General features: G+C 37.2%; 1 protein-coding gene across 5 annotated transcripts in view; it reads left to right on the top strand.

Annotated features, from left to right (window-relative positions):
* The window catches only part of SMAD2 (SMAD family member 2), a 94805-nt gene that overhangs the window by 49124 nt on the left and 25819 nt on the right, over positions 1-19862 (top strand). For 4 of the 5 annotated variants that reach the window (XM_060173835.1, XM_060173837.1, XM_060173833.1 and 1 more), the window contains exons 3-6: positions 16229-16318; positions 17344-17537; positions 18451-18585; positions 19617-19691. In XM_060173835.1, the coding sequence (XP_060029818.1) occupies positions 16229-16318; positions 17344-17537; positions 18451-18585; positions 19617-19691 (494 nt within the window). The remainder of the gene's footprint in view (positions 1-16228; positions 16319-17343; positions 17538-18450; positions 18586-19616; positions 19692-19862) is intronic. The other variant, XM_060173836.1, reaches the window with a different exon arrangement.

Below are 19862 nucleotides of genomic sequence, written 5' to 3'. Positions count from 1 at the left end.
ATTGCACATACAAAAAACTTCAGTTCCACAGAATAAAAAGACTGGGAGAGGTGGTCCAGGTCAGGCATGAGGTCCTGAGTTCAATCCCCAGCAGCACACATACCAGAGGATGATCTTGTTCTTTCTCTGTCCCCTATCTTTCTCATTAATAAATAAATAAAATTTAAAAAAAAAAGAGCTGGAGAGTGCTAGAAATAGTCAGCAAAATTGAAGCAGGTAATAAGGTTTTGACTAAGATCAAGCATTTTTTTTTTAATTATGAAGAGATTTATTATTAATGTGTGTATCTGGGTATGACTTAAAAAGCCATGTGATCTGTTTTGGAAATTTGTGCATACAGGCAGAAGGCAGTTTGACAAGTGCTTGTTTGAGAGCAGTGACAGATGAGACAAGTTCTGCTTATTGAATAAACCGTCTGTATTCTCCTTTTAAAAAAAGCAGTAATCCATATTTAGTGGTTTGAGAATTTCCCTAAATCCATATTTAGGGAAACTTGAGAGATACACACATAAAATACATAAAATTTGAACAAAGGATCTTCTTTCAAAATATAAAATACCGAACCATAATGTCTGTTAAATTACCTAATGATACTTCAGATTGTAATGTAGGTAGAGGTTTCTTGAGACTTCCATTAAACTGAGTTTAAGTTATGCTTAAATTAGAACTGAAATATACATTTTGATTACCTCCTTCATCCTAGGCTTTTCTATTTTATGAACTTTGCTTGTTATTTCAGTCTTTCTGTAAACTTACACAAGTGATGTAATATCTTCAAAGACTAAAGGAGAGAGTGGCTGAGGTACACATACACACACACACACACACACACACACACACACACACGCGCGCGCGCTACTTAGCTTTGGCATTTAATGGTGCTAGCATTTAACAAGGGGCTTCTGGGATCTCAGGCATGCCCTAACATTAATTTTACTTGTATGTATGTAAGAGAATATAATTTCATCCTAGTTTGTCTTACTCTTTAAACTTGCCAGCGGGATAAAAAGGGCAAGCAAAATTGGTATTAGGAATATTATAAAAATCAAATGTTACATATCAAAAATTTTTTTTCAACGGTTAGTTTACAATTTATTTATTTATTTATTAGATGAGAACAAAGAGAAATTGAGAGGGTAGGGGAGATAGAGAGGAAAAGAAAGAACAGTGGCACTGCTTCACCACTTGTGAAGATTCCCCCTGCAGGTGGGACTGGGTCCTGGTGCCTGGTAACACGTGCACAGCCCCCACATAACAGTTTTATAATGAAAGAGAATTTAAGTAGTTTAAAGTAATTTCCTGTATATTTTTAGTAACATAATTTTCATTTACAGGTATGTTAGTATTTATGTACATTATCTAAACATTTTAACCTGAACATGTGAAAATCTATTGTCAGCTTTAATGAGTGGATTCTTATTTGTGCCGTGATTTTTTAAAATTGTCAAAAGAAAAAAAAACTTTGGGGGCTAGGTGGTGGTGCACCTGGTTGAGTGCACCTCACAATGCTCAAGGAGTCAGGTTCAAGACCCTGGCCCCCACCTACAGGGGGAAAGCTTTGTGATTGGTAAAGCAGTGTTGCAGGTTTTTCTGTCTCTCTCCCTTCTCTGTCTACCATTCCTTTCCCTCTTGATTTCTGGCTGTCTCTCTCCAATAAACAAATAAAGATAATTTAAAAAACTTTAAAACCAAGTGCAGGCATTCAAAAAGGGTATATAAATCTGAAGGTTTTCAAAAAATTATTCATATTTGCCTTTGAGTTAAACTTGGTTTATAAGACTATAAATGTTTTATTTTTTTTAATATTTATTTTCCTTTTTGTTGCCCTTGCTGTTTTTATTGTTGTTGTAGTTATTGTTGTTGATGTCGCCGTTGTTGGATAGGACAGAAAGAAATGGAGAAGGGAGTGGAAGACAGGAGAAAAAGATAGACACCTGCAGACCTGCTTCACCTCTTGTGAAGGGACTCCCCTGCAGGTGGGGAGCCAGGGGTTCGAACCAGGATCCTCACGCAGGTCCTTGCGCTTTGTGCCACATGTGCTTAACCCGCTGTGCTACCACTCAACTCCCGAGACTATGAATGTTTTAGAATTAGTTTCATGCATGTTTAAATATGTTACTCACAACTTAATATCCATCATCAAAGTGCCAGTAACCCTCCATCAAAGTGCATTGGATGCCTTCATTCTTCCAATCGAACCCCCCCCCCCCAGTTTTGTAGCACTAAGCCCAAAGGTTTTTCATTTGACTTTGCATATTTGTTTCCTTCTTACCTGTATAAGTGTGATCATTCAGTTTTCCCCTTTTTTGTATGCTCCTTTAGTATTTCTTGTGGGTTTGGTGGTAATACATACCTTTAACTTTTGTCTGAAATACTCTCCACCACTACGACAAACCTGAGTGATAACTTAGCTGACAAGAATATTCTTAGACGAATGTCTTCTCCATTCACAACTTTGAATATATCTTTCTGGTCTTTAGAGTCTTTGTTGATGAATTGTCTATGAGTTATTTTATGTGATTCTCCTTTTTTCTTGTTGCTTACTTTTCTATTATTCTATTACTCCCCTCACAACCCCCACCCCCTGGGAGGAGATCAGTGCCTGATCACTCCCAGTGGCCATTTTTGTCCCTTTGATAGAGGGTGAGAGACAGAGGAGGGGAGACACTTGTAGCACTGCCACCCCCCTTTTGAAGTTTGCCCCTCCCAGACTATAGACTTTAACCCAGGTCTTCTTTGTGCATGGTAATTTGTGCTCTGTTGGGAGCACCACCACCTGGCCTCTTGATCTTTGTTCATTTTAATTATAATATGCTTTGGTGAACTCAGAGCTTCCTTGTTCTGAGGGTCTGTCTCCTTTAGTTGGGGGAAATCTTTGATTAACACTTCTTCAAATAACTTTATCTTCCCTTTCCCTCTTGGTTTCTGTTTTTTTTTCTTTCAGATTTGTTTCTATTCAATAATAAATAAATAAATGGCTGAGTGATGGTGCAGTCAGTTGAGTGCACATGTTATAATGCCTAGGGACTTTGGTTCAAGTCCCCAGTACCACCTGTAGGGGGAAAGCTTGATGAGTGGTGAAGCAGTGCTACAGGTATCTCTTTCTCCTCTATCTCCCCTTCTCATTTATCTGTCTCTTTAATAAATAATAAATTAATAAAGAATTCTGTTTTCTTTCTCGCATTCCTATGATGGTATTGTTGTTCTTTTTGATGGTATACCATAACTCTTTTACCTTATTTGATTTTGACATTTATTTATTTATTTATTTATTTATTTGCCTCCAGGGTTATTGCTGGGGCTCGGTGCCTGCACTACAAACCCACTGCTTCTGGAGGCCATTTTCCCCATTTTGTTGCCCTTGTTGTAGTTGTTACTGTTATTGTTGTCATAGCTGCCATTGTTGTTGGATAGGACAGAGAGAAATCGAGAGAGGAAGGGAAGACAGAGTGGGGGAGAGAAAGACAGACACCTGCAGACCTGCTTCATCACTTGTGAAGCGATCCCCCTACAGGTGGGGAACTGGGGTATCAAACTGGGATCCTTACGCTGGCCCTTGTGCTTTGCGCCATGTGCAGTTAACTAGCTGTGCTACCGCCCAACCTCCTTGACCTTTATTATTTTTTTTTAATATTTTTGTTAGCACCAAAGTTTGCTTCAGTGCAGTGGGTACAGGCTTAAAGCTGGGTCGTGTGCATGGCAAAGCAGCATACCATCCACTCCATTTCTGCTGGGTTTTCTTGATCATTTTCTCTACTGTGTCCTCCCATTTCACCACTTTGATGAGATGTAACTTCTGTCTTTCTTCTGTTCAACCCCCTGCTGTAATTTTCAGCTCACCTACTATGTTCTTCATCTCTTTGATTTCATATGTTGTTTGACTTTGTTGAAGTTTTCTTCCATTGAACTGATTTTGGTGAACATTCTTAGGGCCATAGTTTTAATGTCCTCTTTGAGAGATTTATGTCACTGTAGAATTTGGGATCTTCTCTAGTTGCTGCCTTGGCCCAACGGTGTGGGTAATTTTCTCTGTTCTTACTATGTTTGATGTGTGTTTGAACTTGGATAGTGACCAGAAACCTGGGGCTACAAGTGCAAAATGTTTTCTTGTTGCTGTGGGTGGTGGTTTAGGTCTACTATGCAACTGGGACCTCACCCTGTAGGTTGAGGTAGTGTTGCACAACTCTGGGCCCAGCAAGGCACAGATTCTGGCAGGTTGTCAGCTAGGAGCTCTATTACTATGGAAACTGAATTCCGGTATAGCATCATGTATTCTGGAGGACTATAGCCTTGATCTCCTCCTCTTACTCTTTCAGAGTTTTAAAATTTTCCATTTCACATTATTGTAGAGTTGTAAGAATTGGGTTGGGTTACTGGAATTTAGGTATAACCTACATTCTGCTAGATTTGAATTACCCTATTTTATGGATCACTTCCATTTTACTGTTGTTTGGAGGGATTTTTTATCTTTTTTGAAGAAAACATCTTTCTCTGTCCTGCTGCCTCTATGTTGACCTTTTATCTCTTGCTGTAGAAAGTTTTTTCATGTGCTGTGGTTTGCTGTTGCCAGGAGGAGAAGGATACATAGGCCCTTTCTCTCCAGTCATCTCTGTCAAAAAGTTGAGTGTCTACTGAACTCATTTAAGTACTTATAAACCCATTTTAATGTTAGCTTGTTTTATTTTTGTAAAATTCTGGTTTTGGAAAGACTTGAAAATACTTGAAATAGCTATTTTTAGGAATGATATTTAAGTGTTTTCAATGGTAGGCACTATTTTGTTTTCATGGAAAATTTCCTATATTTCAGATATACTAGGAAACATCAAAACCTCAAAGTAAAATTTTCAACATAATATTTAGAGATAAAAGTGAAAACCTTTTTAAATTACCAGGCACAACTTTTGCTTCTAGGAAGAGTTATACTGAACCAAAGAAGAATAAGAGTGCCAATTTTATTCTTACAGTATTCTGATTATGGAAATTCTATTGTCTTTCCATTTTAATTTGAGAGTGGCTATACCAATTTTCAGTCTGGAGAAATTTCTTTATTCCCCCTGCAAAAATAGCTTTCATAATGAACTCTTCAGTTTTTACTGTTGAGCACATTCTATAAATGTTCTGCTTAATGGATAATACCCCAAAGTGACTATTATAAATTTACTTGGTGTGTTTTGTTGTTTCTTTTTGGTATCTACGAGGTAGAATACTGTTGATATTTAATAATGCTGCCAAGACCTTTGACTTGAAACTTCCTTTACTTCATTTGTCAAGTGGAAAACAATGGGAAGCAATGGGTTGCTGTCATATTACATCCAGTGATAGGATTTAATGCCAGCATTCTGAGTCCAAAAGCCAGACCCCCAAACTTAAATATGGTATGATTACAATTAAATGAGTGATTACTCTTGGGGACTGAGAGGATGGCAGGGACTGATGGGGAAAGGGTGTCAAGGACTTTCTAGATGTTATTATTTGACTGGGTTGAGAGTTACAAATACATTAGCATTTGACAAAAATCACAGAATGGCACCAGTAATGCCTGTTTCACACTATGTAAATTTTATCTCCAACTAGTGGACAGTTAACTATAATTATCTAAACATCCACTTAAGTGTCTAGATTTGAGTATGTGTAACTTAATTTTTAATGTATAAAAAAATAAGATGGGTCTTGGAATGTAGCTTACTTGTTGGTAAGGTACATGCTTTGACTTGTTCATGGCACAGTTTGATTCTTAACACCAAGGGGGAGCATTGTATGTAGCCTGGAAAAACCCATGTGTTTGGAATATCTTGTCTGAAATAAAAAGGAGCTGTGGAATCATGTGTGTGAGAGACCTTAGGAAAACACACAGACACACCAAAGGTATAAGGACTGCTTTTATTAGACTATTCTGGGAAGAGGCTAAGCTAACAATGTCATGTAGATATATTGACTAAGATTTTGAATTGATGATAATTTAGGCAAGTACTAAGGTTTGGATTGGATAATGAATGATTTAGGGGAGGTTCCTAGTTGTCTAGGCCTAGAGTTGGGATTACTTGCTAGTATGTGAAAATTTGTTCCAGAGAATATGACTCTCCTTTAGTTAAAAAGATACCCTCAAGGGAGTCTTTGCTGTCTGGAAACTAGCTAGCCCTGAGAGGAACAATTAGAAGATTACAGCCCTAAAGGCCATAGCATACAATCAGTATATGCTATATAGAAATTTGGAACCATTGATTTAAACCATTATTCTGCAAAGAAGACCCTGAAAAATTTAACTTCTGGTGAAAAACACCATGGCATTGAAGTTTCCTTCAATGTGGTGAGGGTAGGACTTGAACCTGGGTCATGCACATGGCAAGGCAGCACACTAAGTAACCAAGTGAGATACTTTGTCAGCCCTGGACTTATACCTTAATTCTTATCTCAATAGCTCTGATCTTTTGAGCTGTTTTAACAGCCTACATTTATTTCTTTATTTGAAAGTCATGGTAGTTTTAATTCACTTTTTATGGTTGGTGTGAGTATAAATCATTTAACAATGTGTAAGGCATTATGAATAGTGTCAAATACTTAAAATAACTACTGATAGCATGGGGTAAGCTTTTCTGTAGCCAGTGAGTATGTCTTAATTGTTCACTTCCATTTTTTGCAAATCTGTAAAGGACAAGATTTTTCCTAATATTCTTTCATGGTGATGGATGGAATATAAAAAAATCTGCCTTGAGGTAGCATTTCCTTGTTTTCCATTTCCAGTCTCTCAGACATCTAGTGGTGATGAACTACACAGACAAATGGAGTATAAGTTATTATGGATATGTTCTTTTTAAAAATTAAGACAACTCTCCCTGAGCTATTTAAAGTAGAAATTTTCAGTTTGGGTGGTCACATATAAAATGAAAGTCCTAAGTAGAAGTGATTATGGCTATGGTAGTTAGAAATCATTCCATGTCAGTCATCTTTCATCAGTACATCGGTTATCCAGATCTGGAGCCTCAAATGAATGTTTGATTTGTTGAATGTTTTATTTGATATCATTCTGCTAATTTGTGTGTTTAATTTTAACATGTGTTTAGCATACTTCGCAATCTTTTCACAGCAAACCTATTCTTAGTCCTTTTGACTTTAGAAGAAATATTTTTTGAAACAAGGTCATGAAGAATAATTAGTAAAATATAGTGATGCTTATTACTTTTGATTGGTGGTGTCTTTTATAAATCATGCAGATACAGAAGGAACAGTAAAATGGTTTTGCAGTTTGTATGATTTTTTGAAAATGAACCTTCAAAGTCAGTGTTAGTTTCTTAAACTTAGTTCTTACTGTATTCTTTTTAATCTGACAAATATGTGAATAAATATATATATTATTAATACAAAAAGTGTCATAACAAATATAGTTTGAATCAAAGTGCAAAAGATTAATGTAATTTTCTGAAAGTGATTACTAGGAAAATTTGATAAGGATTTCTGTGAAGCTTACTGTCAAGTAATTTGGTTGATCCAGTGATCAACTCATATCATATGTCACATGTACTTTCTTAGGGCATTTATGTCTGCTTTTAGACAATACTTTGATATAGCTCATGAAACTTCCCCTCTACAGGTGAGGACCAGGGGCTTGAACTTGAGACCTCATACATGGTACCTTGTGTACTGTTAGACAATAGTTTGCCTATAAGAAATGGTGAGGGGAGTTGGGCCATAGCACAGTGGGTTAAGCACAGGTAATGCAAAGTGCAAGGACCCACCTAAGGATCCTGGTTCGAGCCTCTTGCTCCCCACCTGCAGGGGGAGGGGTCACTTCACAGGTGGTGAAGCAGGTCTGCAGGTGTCTATCTTTCTCTCCCCCTCTGTTTTCCCCTCCTCTCTCCATTTCTCTCTGTCCTATCCAACAATGACAACAATAAAACAAGGGCAACAAAAGGGGAATAAATAAATATTTAAAAAAATTTTTAAATACAGAAAAAAAGAAATGGTGAGAACTGGGGGCTAGTTGGTAGTTAACCCAGTATAGTGTGTACACACACACACAAAATGCTGGTTAAAAAAACAATTGCTGCCTGATAGTTGGTGATTGTGTATGTGAGAACGAACAGGAGGGGAGGTAGAGAAAGACTCAAACATTGCCAATGGAAACTATATCTGCAATTGCTTCAGATCCACACTCTGAATTTAAAGTGCCCACACAGAGCCATGTGGCTTTAAGAAAATGAGATCTGAACTGCTGTCAGAGCTGTAGAGACCACAGCTCTTGAGTGAACCCCTTGGGTGCGTGCATCTGAGTGGAGGACCAGGAAACAGAACATTTTACCCTGTGGCAGCAAGGAAACCTACCAAACTAAAGCATCCCAGCTGCCGTAGAGACCCTCGTGAGCTGGGTCAGACTGACTGCCTTGTAAGGGGTAATAGGGAATTTGAAAGTTCACAGTTCAAGAAACAGTCTGGGAAGAGCAGAAGTAGGTCTTGGGTCCACCCTTATCCCACCCTTTCTTCCCCAGCCAAGGCTTTGGTTAAAGAAACACCAGGTGTCAAAATACATCTTTCTGCAACTCAGGTACAGAGCAGAAGCTGGTGCCACCTGCTGACCAGCAGCAGAAACCAAAAGATACATGCTGGTTATGTTAAACACAGCCCAGACACTTAGTGATACAGATTCAGAGGAGCTATCAGTGAAAGAATTTAGGAAACACATTGTCAGGAAACTGTAGAAATACAAACCTCTCAATATAAAATGAAAAAATAGATTAAGAAAGAAATCCATGATTTCAAAGATTCACTAGGTTAGGAGGAACATGAAAATGGAATTCCAAGGTATGAAAGATACTTTAAATGACTTAAACTTTCAAATAGCAAGTCAAGGATATAGACCTGCCCATGTAGAAAAGACAACATTAAGAATAATTCATTTCTCAGGTTCTTTTGTTTCCATGCTTATCTTAACATATTTATGTTTTTATATTTAAAGTATGTATACACACACATTAGACATATTGTGTTCATTCGAACAAGTTTCTCTGTTCTATGGACTGTGTGGTTTTAGTTCAGAGGGTTCTCTTTTGTTTTTAGTAGTTTGGCAGTGATATGCCTAAGGATGATTTTCTTTGTATTGCTTGATGTTCACTGAGTTTCTTAAATATGTGAGTTTATTTTCCACTAAAGTTTGAAACATTTCCAGCTGTTATGATTTTAATATTTTTATTTCTGGTCTGTTTTTATTTCTCTTCTTTCTGGGACACCACATGTTACTAACACATCACTTGGTTAATGCCTTCTTCACTTCAGTTTTATTTATTTATTTATTTTTATTTTTTAAATTTATTTCTTTATTGGGGAATTAATGTTTTACATTCAACAGTAAATATAATAGTTTGTACATGCATAACATTCCCCAGTTTCCCATTTAACAATACAACCCCCACTATGTCATTTATCATCCTTCATGGATCTGTATTCTCCCCACCCACCCACCCACCCACCCCAGAGTCTTTTACTTTGGTGCAATATGCCGATTCCATTTCAGGTTCTACTTGTGTTTTCTTTTCTGATCTTGTTTTTCAACTTCTGCCTGAGAGTGAGATCATCCCATATTCACTTCAGTTTTTATTAGATAATTTCTATTCCTCCATTAGGTTTCTTTTTTCTTTTTATTTATTTACTTATAAAATAAAAAATATTGACAAAACCATAGAGTAGGAAGGGTAAAATTCCACACATTTCCCACCACCAGAGTTCCTTATCTCTCCCCTCCATTGGAAGCTTCCCTATTCTTTATCCCTCTGGGAGCATGGACCCTGGGTCATTCTGGGGTGCAGAGGGTGGGAGGTCTGACTTCTGTAATTGATTCTTCACTGAACTTGGGCATTGGAGAGGTGGGGTTCCAGGGTATGTTGGTGAGATCATCTGTCTGGGAGAATCAGGTTGGCATCATGATAGCATCAGCGTCTGCAACTTGGTGTTTGGAACATGTATTCCTTGGCTTCCTTCTTTCTTGTGGGACTTGGTTCAGTAGTTCTTGTAAGGTGGGGTTGATTTTGGCAAATTCTTTAGTTCTTGAGTATTTAAGAAAACCTTTATTTCTCCCTCACATTTGAAGGATAATTTTGCAGGATACAATATTTGTGGTTGGAATTCTCTCTCCTTTAGAACTTTGAATATGTCATTCCACTTTCTCCTTGCCTCTAGAGTTTGTGAAGAGAAATCTGATCAAAGTCTTATAGCTCTTCCTTTGTATGTAACTTCTTTCCTTTCCCTAGCAGCCAGCAAGTTTTTTTCCCTGTAGTTGACTTTTGATAGTTTTACAATAATGTGCCTTGGCATTGGTCTTTTTGTATTTATAAATCTGGGTGATCATTCTGCCTCTTGAATGAGAATGTCCTGAGGGTTTTCCTAAGTGAGGGAAGTTCTCAGCTAAAATTGCTCTGAAAATGGATTCTGGGCCTTTGGCATCGTCCTCCTCCTCAGACATAGTTGTCACTCTTAATATTCCATCTTTTGATGGCATCTTCAGTTTCACAGAGAGTTGCTTCAGTTTTTCTGAACCATTCCTCTCCCTCAACTTTGAATTGAAGGAATGGGCTGGCCGTATCTTCTAGATTGGAGATTATTTCTTCTGAATGTATGAGCCTACTTCCTAAGGCTTCTACCTGGGCATGGATTGCAGTTATATCGTCTTTTACTCCTTGGAGTTCTGTTTGAAATTTTTCTTTCATGCTTCCTAGCTGCTTAGTGAGTTCTGACTGAAGTTCTTCTTTCAAGATTTGAAGATTCTTAGTGAACTCTGTTGTAAGTTCCTCTCTTGTGTGTTTTAATTCCATAGTAAAATATTATTTTAATTCTTGCTTAAATTTTTGTAGAGTCCTCATAATGAGATTTCTGTAGTATGTCTGAGAGTCTCTCTAAATCTGTAAGTCCTTGGATTTCCTCTGTTTCATTTCTGTCTGGCTGTTCTGTTTCTCTGCTTGCACATTTTTTTTGTGCTGGTTATTGATGGCCAGCAGGTGGTGCTATTGTGATCTCTAGGTTTCTATTATTTGTATGATTGGGAGGGGGGTAGTGGTTGCTTTGGGCTGTCTTGTGATCACATATGACCTGTTTGTGTTGTGTCCTTGCCTTAAATTCAGAAAGCTAAACCCCCCCTGAGACAAAGATTGAGCCCCTTTCTCTTTTTTAAGGCACTGGGGACAATGTTACTTGCTTGCTGGACTTAAAGTGAAATCACCAAAATGGCACAGCTCAGCACCTGTGCCATCAGGAGCTCTGATTTGACTTTGTTGTTCTTCAACCCTTATGCCCCAACCGTACTCGAGCACCCACTTGAGGCTGCAGAACTTTCAGCTATAGATTTCAGTTAGGTCTCTCCTCTTATTTGTTGTTTTGGGAGGAGAGTTATTCCAGTTATTCCATGGCCATGCCTCCCGGAAGTCCCTCCATCAGATTAAAAACTTCAGTTTTAAACAATTGTGTTGACTTTCCACTTTATATTTTAAAATTTTCAGCTCTAGAAATTTTTGTTTGCTTTATTTTGATGTGATGCCAGGGAATGAATCCTATGCTTTGAACATGAGATACCTTGGAATGGTCTTTCAGACACAATTTTTATATTTTTTTCAAAGGGGGTGAGAACAGAGGTAGAGGCACTAAAGCACTACTCTTTTATCCATGGAGTTCCACTCACTTTTACTCTTAGTACTGTCTATCCATGACCCTACCTTGTGGTGTTGGAGATTAAACTTGGAGCCTTATTCATAACATGGCATGAATAAGCTTTACCTACTGAGCTATCTCTGGGCTACCCTACCTCCCCATTTGATTCATTTTTATAGTCTCTTTTATCAGCTAAGATTCCCATCTGTGTGAAGTCCACAAATACTTTAAAATTCTTGTTTGTTTCTGCTGGGCATTTCTTCTTATTTTTTTTTTGATAGAGAGAAATTGAGAGGGGGAGGGGAGACTTAAGAGGATACTTAGTCTCCCTCAGAGAGACACTTGCAGTACTGTTTGACCCCTTGTTTAGCTTCTCCCCTGAGGGTAGGGGTAGGGGGCTTGCTCCTGAGTCCTTGTGCATTATAATGTGTGTGCTCAACCAGGTGCAGCACCACCCAGCCCCCTGGGTATTTTAACTAGGAACTAACACTTTCCTATTCACATGTTTGTAATAGTGATTTTCATACTGATTGTCTGGGACAAAGCCTTGTAGAGAATCTGAACTCTGCCTCCTTCCTCTGAACAGTACTGACTTTACTCCAGCGTATAGTTTTAGGTAGCCTCCATGTCTAAATTGTTAACTCTGATGTCAGTAGCAGCTGAAATAGGTGCTTGATTCTCTTGAGAATTGGTTTTCAGCATGTAATTTCTATAGTCTCTCACATATGTAGTCTAGGAAATCAAGGATTTGGGCGGAGTTTACATTTAGATCTTATATGTATTTGCCCCTGGGGCAGGGGGTGGGGTGGGGACTCTTGGCACTTACAAGATTTGTTCCTTTTTCTAGCCTCTTTGACTATTCCAAATTCCATTCTTTGATTCTGGAAGTCCATAATACTAGTTTCCTTCCTAAGGTTCAGGTTGGCCTAGCTTAGACTAAAGTGGTGGTTTTGGGAACTAAGCCATACAAAGGCAGCTTTCATCCAAGGCAAATCTCTTTTTCTAATCAAGGTTGACCTTTCTTTAGTATTTATTTATTTAATTGCCACCAGGTCTGTTGCTGGGGCTCAGTGCCCACACTATAAATTAATAATTCACCATTTCTGGTGGACACATTTTCAAACTTCCTTTTTTTTTTTTTTCTCTTTTCTTTTCTTATTTCTCTTCTCCTTTCTGTTGTATTGGATAGGATAAAGTTCATGAAGCATCCCCCCTTACCCCCACAGGTGAGGAGTAGGGGCTCAAACCTATTACTTGCACATTTGGTAATAGGTGCACCTAGCCCCCCTTTTATGTTTTTGACCTCTACCATTTTCAGATTGTTGACTTTATTATATATGTATATATTTTTAAATGTTTATTCCCTTTTGTTGCCCTTGTTGTTTTATTGTTGTAGTTATTGTTGTTATTGATGTCGTTGTTGGATAGGACAGAGAGAAATGGAGAGAGGAGAGGAAGACAGACAGAGGGGGAGAGGAAGACACCTGCAGACCTGCTTCCACTTGTGAAGTGACTCCCCTGCAGATGGGTAGCCGGGGCTTGAACCAGGATCCTTATGCTGGCCCTTGCGCTTTGCGCCACCTGTGCTTAACCCACTTTGCTACCACCCTACTCCCTGACTTTATTATTTTGTTCAGAGGCTATTATTTTAGCAAAGAAAGGTTAGCTTATGACTACTCTATAGAAAAAAAAAACACCTTTTTTTTTTTTTGCTTTTTTGGGGGGAAGGGTAGGAGGGGAGTAATGTTAGTTTACTTAACTGCATGCTGTTCCATTGTTAATTTTTTTAGATTTTTTTCTTAGTGTTTTAATAATGACTTAAAATTATTATGAACTAACGGCTATATTTCCACACTGTTCGTACCACCAGAGTTCTGTGTCTCTGTTCCCACCACTGAAAACTGCATTAGTCTTTTCAAGGTCACAGATAAGGTTGACTATTTCTTTTTTTTCTCCTTCTTCTCCTTCTTCTCCTCCTTCTCCTTCTCCTCCTCCTCCTCCTCCTTCCTCTTCCTCCTCTTCACAGATATGGGGTTGACTATTTCTTCTTCTTCTTCCTTTCTTCTCCTCCTCTTCCTCCTCCTCCTTCTTCTCTATTTCTTTTTCTTGTTGTTGACTATTTCTTCTCCTCCTCCATCATCATCTTCTTCATCCTCTTCTTCTTCTCCTTCTCCTTTTTCCTCATCTTCTTCCTCTTCTTCTTTTTTTTTTTTTTTTTTTTTGCATCCAAGATGGTCACCGGGCCTTGGTGCCTGCACTATGAATCCACTGCTCCTGGAGGCCATTTCCCCCATTTTGTTGCCCTTGTTTATTGTTGTCATTCCTGCTGCTGCTACTGTTGGATAGGACAGAGAGAAATTGAGAGAGGAGTGGAAGACAGAAAGGGAGAAGGATAGACACCTGCAGACCTGCTTCACCTCCTGTGAAGCGGCCCCCCAGCCCCCTGCAGACAGGGAGCCCAGGGCTCGAACCAAGATCCTTACTCCAGTCTTTTGCGCCATGTGCACTTAACCTGCTACGCTACTTCCTAGCCCCAGGCTATTATTTCTATAATTATCTGTGTTTATATATATTTGCCCTTTTTTTTCTTCTTTTTCTCCTGTTTTCTTTTATTGCTGGGGCTCCGCACCTACACTGTGAACCCATTGCTCCTGGAGGCTATTTTTTCCCTTTTGTTGCCCTTGTTTATCGTTGTTATTGTTGTTGTCATTGCTGTCATTGTTTTTGGATAGGACAGAGAAATTGGGAGAGGAGGAGAGAAAGATAGACACCTGCAGATTTGCTTCACTGCTCCTGAGGCATCCCCCTGGAGGTGGGGATTAGGGGCTTGAACCTGGGTCCTTGTACATGGTAATGTGTCCACCCAACTGGATGTGCCAATGCCTGCCTTTGTAAATCTGATTTTGTTAAAGAGATAAATAGTAGAATTGGGCTTTATACTATAGTAGGGTATACCTACTATAGTAATTGGGAAGTAGCAGAGCTGGGATTGGGATGTTTCTATCTTGAATAAAGGATAGCTTAATCTCTTCATACTCTCTTTTTAGACTTTGGTTCTTGTCAATTCCTGAGTTACTTGAGTGAAATGTTTGTATTAGGCTTTGACTACTCTTTTGCTAATCATTTTCTTCAAGTAATTTTCAAATAAAGAAAAATTGTATCTGATTCTTTTATGTGGTTCTTTGTTTCCTGTAGATAATTATAAATGTCTTAAGTAAAAGAACTTCCCCCTACTCCCAACATCGTTGGAGTTGAGGAAATCTATATTATTCTTCCCTTTATTGGTTTTGTTCTGTCTGAAAAATGAAAGATAACTTTCTGTAGCCTGAAAGAGCAAGAGATTCTTTAAAAAATATCCTCAAATGGTATTGGAAAATACCTGAAAAAAAAATGGGGGTTGTCCATTGTTTAGGGTTCATCTAGCCTCCAAAGGGGCAACAGACATGTTCCTGTAGTCCAAGACTTGTGCAAGAGAGGTTGTAGCACTGACACCCAGCAGCCCATGCTGTAGTTGTTGCCCAGGCATAGAAAGACTTAGCTAGTTGTTCAGTACTTTTTGAAGTGTTGATTTCTGAAGTGTTGATTTCCTTACCTCTCTGACAACTTGTACATCTGGGATTTAGCCTGTTGTTTGATTATATTTTTATAAATTGTTTTGAAATGTTCCTTTTTGAAATTTTGAAGACTTTGTAATAAGTGAGAAATAGAATTAAGCTTCAAGAATTAGCATTGATTCTCATTTTGAAAGTTCAGCTTGTAGCTCTAAGAGATGTCATCAGTGAACAGTTCCTTTCTAGACTGCCTTGTAAACTTGCTTCTTGTACAGAGGAGAGTTACTATAAAGTAAAATAGTAGAAGGGAAAATAGTGAGAATTATCTTGGGACTGCCCATGTTCTCCAAAGAAATATGGAAGGAAACTCTTGTAGCTTCTCTGTTTTGTGTCTGTCAAGTGTGTTGAATTTTGTAACAGTACATGTAGCTGGTTTTTCACACCTTGTTTAAAGAATATGGTACTTCCAGATGTCTTAAGTTTGCACAAAAATCTTGATAACCTTTTAAGGTGGTGCATCATGTTCAAATGACTTCAAAATTCACTTCCTTTTACTTTGTAGTGATAGTTTTTAATATGACTGGATATTTAAAATCTCAGGCAAATAACCTGAAAATCTTAACTGTGGGCATGTGTCTAAGTTAATTAGAATTCTTTGTATATTAAAAACAATAATTGCCAACCATTTTTAGATTAAAAGAAACCTAATAAAACTCTTGGGCTAATGGCATGAGTATTAGATATTATGTGTGAGAAAAGTAAATTGGGTAAGGGCATTATAGGTATGGTTTCATTAAGTTAGAGAACATTGATGTTCACATTTTAAATACATAATCATAACTTATCTGGAGTCACATGTTCCATTTTATTGGCTTCCTTCATATAGAAAATATAGAAATCAGCAGTAAATACCTGTGAGAAAAGTGAAAAATGTATATTTTCTGGGTGAAGGAAGTATTCTGTACATTTTCCATGTTTTACATCATGGTATTTTGAATAACCATGCTTCCATGTTCACATCAATTTTTTGTTTTTCAATTTATGCACAGCACTTGCTCTGAGATTTGGGGACTGAGTACACCAAATACGATAGATCAGTGGGATACAACAGGCCTTTACAACTTCTCTGAACAAACCAGGTGAATATTCTGCCCTCTGTCAAATCCTAGAGATGTTGTGGGAGGGGGGTGTGTTTTGGAAGACCTCTAGCGGGTTGCATAGTATAATTTTGCCTAGGATGTTTCCTTAATATAAGACAAGGCATGGTATTAAAATACCTGCTTACCAGTATTAAAATATATTACATGTTTCAAGTAATGTTTTGACCAGTGAAATTCTGATTTTGAACTCTCTTTAAATTATTGCATCCCCTCAAGAAAGAGAATTTTAACAATTTAATCTCATTTTTAGTTTGAGATTAGTTTATAGTCCATTGTTGGCCTAATTTCTAAGTAACTATATGGCCAGTTTTTGCCAGATTTCTTGCTATCATCTTTATACTAATAAATACCTAGTTATTTATTGAATCCCTTATTATAATTAATGGTAGGTGGGCTCGTCTTATGTTATCTTTTGTTTTTAACCATCATACTCTCTTTGAGCATATTGGTATTTGTTCATTTCATCTCATCATTATTCATCGCCATCTGCATTTATATGTGAGTTGTAGAAATATACCTAGGTACTCAAAACAGTCACAACTGGGTAATTAATAAGTCACAGTAGTTTGAGTAAGTTACTTTCACACCATTTTTGATACTTACCATTTTTCATGCTAGTCCTTTTTTCGGTTTTTGTTTTTTTGATAGTTCAATCAACTACAGAATTAATGCCCTTAACAGCACACTCTAAAAAAGTTTGCTAAAGATAGACATTGTTAAAATGTTTTCAAGTATAAATCTGATAATCTAATTAAAAGCCAAAGATTTCCCAATCGTTAGCCATTCATTGACATTTGAGTCATGTATGTAGCATATTTGTAAGTAATTCTGCTAGTGCTGCTGCTTTTATACCGCACCCACTAGATAGGACATTCTTCCCCCTGTACTCACTAAAACTAATAAATGTCCTTCATTCCTTCCTTTATTCTCTTACTGTACTAATTTTCACCCAACTCATGCCACCTGGTTTTTACCACCTTTCTCTCCCTCTTGCTTCCCAACAGGTCTCTTGATGGTCGTCTTCAGGTATCTCACAGGAAAGGACTGCCTCATGTTATATATTGCCGGCTGTGGCGCTGGCCTGATCTTCACAGTCATCATGAGCTCAAAGCGATTGAAAATTGCGAATATGCTTTTAATCTTAAAAAGGATGAAGTATGTGTAAACCCTTACCACTACCAGAGAGTTGAGACACCAGGTAGGACAGTTAGATTTCCACCCCTTGTTTTTAAATGTTTGAACTTCATTATATTAAGTAGTCTTATACTTTAATTCACCCACAGAGATTTTTGGTGTAAGACTCAAGTAAATTACCTTAAACTCAGTGTATTATTTGTTAGCCATTAAAAATTCTTGGAAAGTTTAAAAAATAGTTTGTGGAAAATTTTATATCTTAAAGGGACAGCATACTATTTGATATTAGAGTACATAGACAGGAAAATTCAGTGCTCCAGATTTATCGTCTGCTTAGAACTAAACTGCAGTACCACTTTACCTATCTGCTGCATTAACTGCTTTCAGTCATTTTGATATTTGAATTTATTTGTTTATTTACTTATTTTCACCAGTGCACTGTGCTCAGCTCTGGCTGAGGGGGTGAGGGAGATTGAACCTGGGGGCATTAGAGCCTCAGGCATTGGAGAATCTGTTTGCATAAGTATTGTGTTGTCTCCCAGCCTGCTAGTTGAATGTTTTTGATGTGCTTCAGTAGCCTGGTTTGTAGCTAAGAGGTTTAGTAAGACTCATAGTATGAGATTTAGTAGGTTACATACTTGAAATTTTAATACATAGCAATATTTTTTTAATTTTCCAAAATTTCTGTAATTTTTTCCAATGGGAACTTTTGATCTTTCAAAGTTATTTAATATAAATAGGATCACCTTATTCTCAAGAGTATAGTATAGATTAGAACTTAGAAACTTAGACTGTGGACTACATAATATTTTAAATTCAGAGTAACAGTTTTTCAGTAACTAGATTTCTACCAAAAAGATGAACTCTAAAATTTAAAGTTAGGCAGACCATTTATCCCTTTAATAGTGAAAACTTTTAATAAAGACCTACCACTCTTACTTTTCCCATTAACATGGATTTCTTTTACTCTCTCATAGTTTTGCCTCCGGTATTAGTACCTCGACACACTGAGATCCTAACAGAACTACCACCTCTGGATGACTACACCCACTCCATTCCAGAAAACACTAATTTCCCAGCAGGAATAGAGCCACAGAGTAATTACATCCCAGGTATTTTTGCCTTCTGAACTTTTTAACAGTTGGGATAAATACAAATTGGGTTCATAAGCATCCACACGTTATTAAATATTAGTTTGACTAAACTCCACCAATATAAATGTTAAATTCTAAGAATTATTTAAAATCAATTTTTGCTTCCTCGATACTATAATTGTGTAAATGTTTTTATTTTATATGAAGCTTTTCTGACTGTGAACATTTTATTAACAGCATAAGCTGAAGAGAACACATTAACTTATTTTCAGTATTTACCTCACTTTCCAGAGTAGTATATCTACTCTGAAATATATCTAACTTTCGGCTTCAAATATATGCCAAGTTAGAAATTCTTGGGGAGAATACATTTATTTATTTATTTTGGGGTAGAGACAGAAATTCATAGAGAGAGGATGAGAGAGGGCAAGAAACTGTACTGCAGCTGGTGCTCCTGGATCCTTATACACTGTAATGGGTATAAGGCAACACCCCCTGAATAGAAAGAGATCCTTTATGTAAAATTCAGGCTAAATCCTATAAACATCATTTCCAGTACTATATTGCCATATTCCACCCTATGTGCTCAACTATGAGATGAAAATCTGTATTAGTTATAATGCAATTCAAATGTACACATTTTATATGCTCTTTAGTCATTTCCTAGCTACCCATCCACAGTGGTCACTAGTTTAAAAATAGTTGATAGTAATGTCTTTGAACACACTGATTCAGAACTGAGACATCTTTGAAGTTATATTTTTGGCTCTTGCCCCAGAAAAAGCATATGAGAATGAGCCAGATGTGTAAATAATAGCTAGGGACATATATTAAGAACATTTGACTTATTACAAGTACGCCATAAGAATTCAACTATAAGATAGGGACCAGAACTGAATTATAAGACCTGAATATCCAGTGAAGCTTTTTATAATTATGTATAATATTATTTATTGTTTGGAGTGATTTGTTGGTTATCTTTTGTAGCTAGGAAAAAAGATGTGAGATTAAATTGCAACTATAACTTGGTTTGCTCTAAACTTCTGTAGAAACACCACCTCCTGGATATATCAGTGAAGATGGAGAAACAAGTGATCAACAGCTAAACCAAAGTATGGATACAGGTAAATAAATAAGTAAATAAATAAATAAACTTTCAAAATTCCTCAGTTATAAAATACACATTTTTTGTGTGTGTTACTTGAAACTTGTAAGAGTTTCAATTTAAATTTAGAGAAATTGGAACACAAACCCCCGAAATAATCATTTGTCTTGACTTAATTTTGTTTGTAATA

This window comes from Erinaceus europaeus, chromosome 15 (assembly GCF_950295315.1).
Source record: "Erinaceus europaeus chromosome 15, mEriEur2.1, whole genome shotgun sequence".
Lineage (NCBI taxonomy): Eukaryota > Metazoa > Chordata > Mammalia > Eulipotyphla > Erinaceidae > Erinaceus > Erinaceus europaeus.
This window is presented reverse-complemented; position numbering and strand designations above follow the sequence as displayed.